Below are 7413 nucleotides of genomic sequence, written 5' to 3'. Positions count from 1 at the left end.
GTACTTGATTTGACGCTATTTTAACCTCCATTGATCTGTCAGAAGAAATTTTTAGTCTCCTTAGAGACGTCTGTCATGCATATCAGCACGATCTTGTCATGGACTCATGATTAGATCTGTCATAGTGAATGAGCTTCAATAGTTTTGGTGGTCTCGATTGCGTACGAGATTTACTCATTTTGTTACTAACTTTTTTCCGTTGCTAATTTCACGATTTTATACTGAAAGTAGTAATTAATTACGCTTATAATAGTGAAGATAACATTGAGTAGCTTGTATTAATTAAGAGGTACTGAACTCTTGGGACTTCATCATAGTCGCCGTACGTGCATCTTGTTAGGAAAACAATTTGGCTGGATAATCGCAGCACTAGCACGTTCGATCGACGCATGTCCAGCAATTTGTAAAGAGAGAATTCCTTATTTGACACTGGGAAAATGAGTCGTTCCTTTTTTGGCCCTGAAATTTTCTTCGTTCCCTATTTGACACTCACTTCAACTTTCGTTCCTAATTTGACACTGCCGTCAAATCCGTTAGCTAACGGTGTTAACTGGCCGTTAAAAAGACATTTTTGCCCCTAGAAAAAAAGCGGCGAAGCAAATTTGAGAGAAAAAAAAACCTGCGCCTTTTTTTTTGTAGCTGGGCGCATGCATCAGAGGCGGGCGCAGGTTTTTTTTCCTCTCAAATTTGCTTCGCCGTTTTTTTTCTAGGGGCAAAAACGTCTTTTTAACGGTCAGTTAACACCGTTAGCTAACGGAATTGACGGCAGTGTCAAATTAGGAACGAAAGTTGAAGTCAGTGTCAAATAAGGAACGAAGAAAATTTCAGGGCCAAGAAAGGAACGACTCATTTTCCCAGTGTCAAATAAGAAATTCTCTCATTTGTAAACTAGGCTGAACATGAACAGTGCTGATCAAAAGCAAGTCAGCTTTGGTTTGGAATGAAGTGATAGCTATAGATACTGAACTCTTGGGACTTCATCATAGTGACTCTTAATGATTCAGTGACCAAAATGTACGTGCTGGGAGTGCATCCTCTCTCAGTCAAGATTTATCGTTGCTAAGATAAGGGCCATGCATGCATCATGCAGCTGCTGCTAGCTGCATGCATCATGCATCATGCAGCTGCGCGCGATGCTGGTGGCCCCGCCCACCGTGCTCTCCCCGCACACCCGGCAGCCGCTCCCGGCATCACCGCAGCAACAGGGGCGCCCGCCGCGCGTACTCCCCGCCCGGCAGCCGCGGCCAACCCCTTCCACCCGCGCCGCCCATCCGCGGTGTGTGTGTGTGTGCGCTGGTGTGTGTGTGTGAGTGTGTGTGTGAGTGAGTGGACATGGGGATAGATGTACTCATAGGAGTGTCTTCAGGAGGACGAGGAGGAAGGAATAGCGCTTGTGGCAGAGGTTCACCCATCTTCGCGCCGAGAGTTTGCATCCACTGAAACATCTGCTCCTGGCTCTGCCGATCAGCGTCAATCTTCGCCTCCAACGCTATTCTCTGCCTCCTCTCTTCTTCTAGCTCGGCCTACAAAATTTCACCCCAATGTTACAATGGAAATCAAAGGTATATAAGAAACAATGAACGACGAATAAAAGAGTAATAACCTGCAAAGTCTGCATGGCGTGCTGTGTACTGGTCGGCCGTGGGCGTATGGGCGGCCTCTGGCCCGTGTCGCTTGCTCAGATCTGGGAGAGAGTGGGAGTAGTGGCCGTGTCGACGACGCTGTCGCCAAGCCAGTACCTGCCATGCTTCTTGCCTCCTCCCACCCTCATGACAAGGTCTCCTTCGAAATCCTGGGTGCTCGGATCATACTCCGGCCCATGGACCGCCTTGGCCGCCGTTGTGTACTCGGTGAGACGGCTGTGGATGGAGGGATTGCTGTACGCCGAGGGGGGGGGGTCCTCCGGGTTGAAGTCGACGGCGGACGTCGCCTTGCCCTTGTGGGCCATAGCCCATGCCTTCACCTGGGAGCAAGGTGCGCCACCATGTGACGCCGACTGTGAAACAAACAGTAAGATCAATAGAAACTATGCAGAAGCAAGCATTGGAATACATAGATGAAGTCACATACCCATCTCTCCGCGTACTCGGCAAGGGTAAGGTTCCCCTGATGGTGTGGTGCACCTGTCATCATCAAGCGCCACTCCCGGCAAGCGGCGTGTGTCTCCGACCACTCCGGGGAGCACCACTTGTCCACCATCCTCCTCCAGCACTCGCCTTTACCGGCCACCCAATTTGGAGGCACCTACACGTCAACAAGCATTTGTCATATAAGAACACAGTAAGTGTACTTAATCTCAGGAAGAAACAGTATTTACTAGCATGTATTGCTCTTTAGTCAGCATCAAGGTTCTTGCGAGGTCTTTGTCGATCTTCACTTCCTCGAAGACAGCTTTGTATTGCTGTACAGCTAGGATACGCGCCTCGTAGTGCATGTCCTTCACGAGCTTGTAGCAGGCTTTGTGAGCGTGCCTCTCGGCCCTCTCCTCGTATCCCTCGTCACATCTGTAGAAATCCTGCATATAAACATTATGTATGTAGTCATTATTTCAAGGATGTGATAGGAATGCGATGTATTGAGCAAGATAGTGCGGGGAAGGCTTACCCACAGCTCTTTCACAACCCGATGCGCCTTGTTGTTGAATTTCCTGCCTTCCCGATCTCGTGCATCGGGGGCAGACGCGTAGTGCTCGAACGTGTAGGCCGGCTCCACCCCTCCTGCCCAGTCTACCAGGCCAGGGAAGTGTTCCCTACACAGAAGACCCAGGATTCCACCGGGAAGGCGTTTGTGATCACCTACAGCCACAACCTTCCATCCCCTGTCCAAGTGATTAACGAAAAAATATTAGTTTGTATTTTGCCATGTTAAACATATCAAAAGAAGTAGTGATAACATCTTAAGATACTTACCTTGGCCCATTGGGGTGAATCACCGGCCGTTTCGTGAAAGGTATAGGCTGTTCCAGGAGGCGTGAAGGGCCTCGCAACCAGATCTTCGAAGGAGAGGAAGAGGCACCCCCCGCCGAGGGCTCCTCCTCTACCTCATGCTCGACCTCCCCCTCCTCGTGCTCTCCCTCCTCCTGCTCGGCCCTGCTCCTCGTGCTCCTTGTGCTCGTGCTGCTCCTCCTCCGCCTCCTCCTGAGGCGAGGGAGGTACAGGCGACGGAGGCCGAGTCGCTGCACGTGCCTTGCTGACCCTGGCCTCTCGGCCAACCCCTGCGCCTCCGCGGTGGCTCCTGAACCTCAGCTGCAGGAGCCTCCTCAGCTAGAGTGGACGCCGAGCTCCAGTAAAACGACCCGACGGACCTCATACCGCCCACCATCTTTTGTCAATCACCTGCAATTAAAAAGAGTAAAACAATAAGCACATATAAACAGGACAACCTGAAAAAGAAATACAAAATAAACGAAACATAATTAGAAAATGATAGTATTACTTGTATTAGAAATAGGCATCATGATCGGGATCAGCCAGATCATAACTCTCATCATCACTATCACACATGTCGAAATAATCAACACTATCCGAAGGACCAATGTTGTCATCATCGGCATTGCCTATATGCACTCGCTCAAGTAATTCTATGTCTTGCACATTTTCCACCTCATCTCCATCGTCCTCTTCATCAACCCTTTCATTATCTACTTCCATTTCGATCGCACCGGTTAAGTCTATCTCAAAACTCCCTTCTAGCCCCTCCTCTTGATAGAACTCCCCGTCATATGTGTTTGGGTCTAAGTTGTAATCTTGATCATCTGGGAGAGGTAGTCTACCATGTGGCGATGTCTTCTGCACAATATACCAACCCTTAAGACGATCGTCATTTGGGCACGCGTATGGCAGATAATAAACTTGCGTCGCCTGTTGAGCAACAACATAGACATCTTCCCCTGGATAGACGGAATCCTGACGAATTTCGACCAGCCCAAGATTAGGGGTTTGTCTCGTTACTGTAGGATCAAACCAATGACATTTGAATATGACAGGCTTAAGGGGTTTGGAACCACGAAATTTGACTTCATAGATTTCTTCGATTCTCCCATAATAATCAGCCCCATCAGTGCCGGGCGTAAGAACTCCGGTATTTGTGGTTCTTCGATTGGGCTGACTTTCCTCATGTGCTGTCGTGTGAAAGCGATATCCATTCACGTCATAAGCGACAAATGACCTGACCCTATACAGAAAGCCACTGGACACCTGTGCTAACTCGGGATCCATAGACTCATCGGTTTGGCCCTACAAGCTCAAGCAGGATATATCGTTAAACTAAGTACGAGCAACTTATAATGTCAAACTAAGTACGAGCAAAGTTGGACAATACCTTCTGTGCGAACCAAGAAATGAAATCGGGCATTCCATTTCCCGCACCCTGTTTAAGAAGGGTATCACATTCCTGCAGGGTAGGTTCCCTTGATAGATGCCAGTAGTGATCAAGAAATTCCCTATAACAATGAGAAACAAGAGAGTTGGATACCGAATAGTGACAGCATATTTAACAAGTTCGTTGTGAACTTACTGCATGTACGGCTCCACTTCAGAAAGGTTGGTCAACACATAGTGCATGATAGTGCGCCACTCTTCATGTCTCAATGTCTTGGGTTTCCAATCACTTGCACTTCCGAGCTGCCCTCGGAAAAGGCTGAGGTTCGATTCATTTTCGCCAGCATTGTAGCGAGGGGGTGGATTATGCACGCTAGGAAGGTTGTCACTATAGTAACTTATTGTGAAGTTTGACACCTCCTCCAGAATGTATGCCTCTGCAACGGAAGCCTCAATTTTGCCTTTATTCTTACATTTACTTCGAACAACCTTTAGACATCTCTCGATTGGATAGCACCAACGGCCCTGCACGGGCCCCCCCATTCGTGCCTCATATGGGAGGTGCAAGATCAAATGCTGCATCAGAACAAAGAAGCCAGGTGGAAATATCTTCTCCAACTTACAGAGAAGCACCGGCGCCATTCTTTCCAAGTCCTCAACCACTTTTCGAGACAACTCCTTGGTACAAAGCTGGCGGAAGAAATAGCTCAACTCTGCCAGCACTAGCCAGACATGCTCAGGGACATAGCCATGAACCATCGCTGGAAGAAGCCGCTCAATCCATATGTGGAAGTCATGGCTCTTCATCCCTTTGACTCGCAGAGTAGATAAGTTCACTCCCCTCCTCAGATTCGCTGCATACCCATCAGGGAACATCAACGTTTGCATCCATTCAAGTACTTGCCTTCTTTGGGGCCTGGTCAAGACGAAATCGGCCTTAGGCTTGCTCCATGTCTTGCCGCCTCTAGGAGGCTTCAGTTCTTTCTTTGGTCTATCGCATAACATTGCTAGGTCCACTCTAGCCTTGACGTTGTCCTTTGACTTTTCAGTGTCCATGAGTGTTCCCCAAAGTGCCTCGGCTACATTCTTTTCAGTGTGCATCACATCAATGTTATGTGGAAGAAGGAGGTCATCATAATAGGGGAGCCTCTCCAAGCCCGACTTATGAGTCCACATATGTTGACGACCATATCCCACAAAACCATTGCCTTGTGGGTTGACGACGAGAGCATCTATCTGAGCACAAACCTCGGCACCAGTCATGATCTGCGGTGCGGGGTCTGTCACTACCACACCTTTCGTAAAGTTCTTGATGTCTTGTCTGAATGCATGCTCAATAGGGAGGAACTGTCGATGCTTGTCGAACGAAGAATACTTGCCACCCTTCTTCAACCAAATGAACTCCACAGCTATCTTGCATAATGGGCATGGGAACCTCCCGTGAACACACCAGGCGCAGAATATCCCATACGCCAAGAAGTCGTGCAGGGAGTAGTGGTACCAGACATGCATTCTGAAGTTCCTCTTCGTAGCTCGATCATATGTCAACACCCCTTCCTCCCAAGCATGGACCAGCTCATCAATCAGAGGCTCCATGAACACACCCATCTTACTCCCCGGGTGTCCAGGAATTATCAATGACAAGAATATATTCTGTCATCGAAACACGACACCGGGGGGGGGAGATTGAGAGGGATAACGAAGATTGGCCAACAAGTGTATGGGGCAGCCATCAATCCATAAGGATTGAACCCATCTGTTGCCAGCGCAACACGTACATTACGAGCCTCAAGAGCTTTCTCACGATGAATCCCATCAAAGTGGGTCCATGCTTCACCATCAATTACCATCTCAGGACTGTATCGAGTGTCATTTTTGTGCCACGTCATCTGTTTCACGGTTTCCTCGGTCATGTATAGCCGTTGGATCCTTGGTAAGAATGGAAGGTATCGTAGGATCTTCACGGGGATCTCAAGCTGCCTCTTCTGACCATCACCAGACTCTACCTCCAGGTACCTAGAGGATTGACACTTTAGATAGTACTTTGCTTTCTCGTGTTCTTTCCTAAATAGGACGCACCCCTTCGGACAAGCATGTATCTGCTCATATGGCATCTTGAGTGCACGAAGGAGTTTCTGCGACTCGTACATGCTCTTTGGCATAATGTGAGCTTCTGGAAGCAAGCTGCCAATAACTGCCAACGTAGCATCGTAACAATCTCGACTCATGCTAAACTGAGCCTTTAAGGCCATTACCCGCCCAATGGCATCCAATTGAGAAACCTTTGTGTGGCCGTGAAGGGGTTTCTGTGCCAAAGACATGTCATAATACGCCTTTGCGGTTGCCTCTGGCTCCTCCTCCCCACCTTCTTGACCTACGTGTGCTTCGTGAAAGTCATTTAGCCAGTCACCTACCCCGGCATCAGCATCAAAATCTTCGACGCGTGCTCTCACGACCTCCTCTCTCATCCGATCGGCTTCACCGCGGTAGATCCACCGAGTATAATCTGCCGTGAATCCATTCTTGCAAAGATGAGTAGACATGACATCCTTTGGTTGCCGACGCCTGTTTGCACATCTACTGCATGGACACCAAATGGCTGACGCTCCTGTAACTAGGGCAAATGCTCTATCTATGAAAGCCTCCGTCTTCTCAATCCATTCATCACTCAAAGCACGCTGACTTGGGCGGCCCGTGTACATCCACTCACGGTCATCCATCCTCTGACATATATATAACTACTATCCTGTAGCTGGCTACAGAATAACTTATTCTGTAGCCACTTTGAGTTACGATAATTACTATGTTATTTTACGAGATTATAGTAACTCCTTACTAAGTGGTTTAATATAATGTTATGGTAAATATCCCCATGTGTTATAGTAACCCAACTATCGTAAATATATATTGACATTATGGTAAATTAGTATATAAAATTATAGTAAATGGAGGTGGCTACAGAATAACTTATTTTGTAGCCGGCTACTGAATAGCCTCTCCCTATATATATATATATATATATATATGTGTGTGTGTGTGTGTGTGTGTGTGTATACCAGCGAGACATTAACAATCAATTGCATGTACATGATGT

General features: G+C 47.9%; 1 protein-coding gene and 1 long non-coding RNA gene across 2 annotated transcripts; both read right to left on the bottom strand.

The window, feature by feature from the left end:
- Nucleotides 1-1422: 1422 nt before the first annotated feature.
- On the bottom strand, nucleotides 1423-2196 carry LOC136551058 (uncharacterized). Its single transcript, XR_010782429.1, has 3 exons — nucleotides 2071-2196; nucleotides 1604-1996; nucleotides 1423-1523 (listed from the first exon to the last, which is right to left on the bottom strand). It is a non-coding gene; the product is annotated as an uncharacterized lncRNA (long non-coding RNA).
- A 1131-nt stretch (nucleotides 2197-3327) lies between these two features.
- LOC136548148 (uncharacterized) lies at nucleotides 3328-7039 on the bottom strand. The gene is made up of 3 exons (XM_066539770.1): nucleotides 6103-7039; nucleotides 4943-5173; nucleotides 3328-3335 (listed from the first exon to the last, which is right to left on the bottom strand). The coding sequence occupies exons 1-3, from the start codon at nucleotides 7037-7039 to the stop codon at nucleotides 3328-3330; spliced, it is 1176 nt and encodes a 391-aa protein (XP_066395867.1).
- Between the last annotated feature and the right edge of the window lie 374 nt (nucleotides 7040-7413).

This window comes from Miscanthus floridulus, chromosome 4, assembly GCF_019320115.1.
Source record: "Miscanthus floridulus cultivar M001 chromosome 4, ASM1932011v1, whole genome shotgun sequence".
Lineage (NCBI taxonomy): Eukaryota > Viridiplantae > Streptophyta > Magnoliopsida > Poales > Poaceae > Miscanthus > Miscanthus floridulus.
The sequence above is the reverse complement of the archived record's forward strand: the minus strand, read 5'-3'. Positions and strand labels throughout refer to the sequence as shown.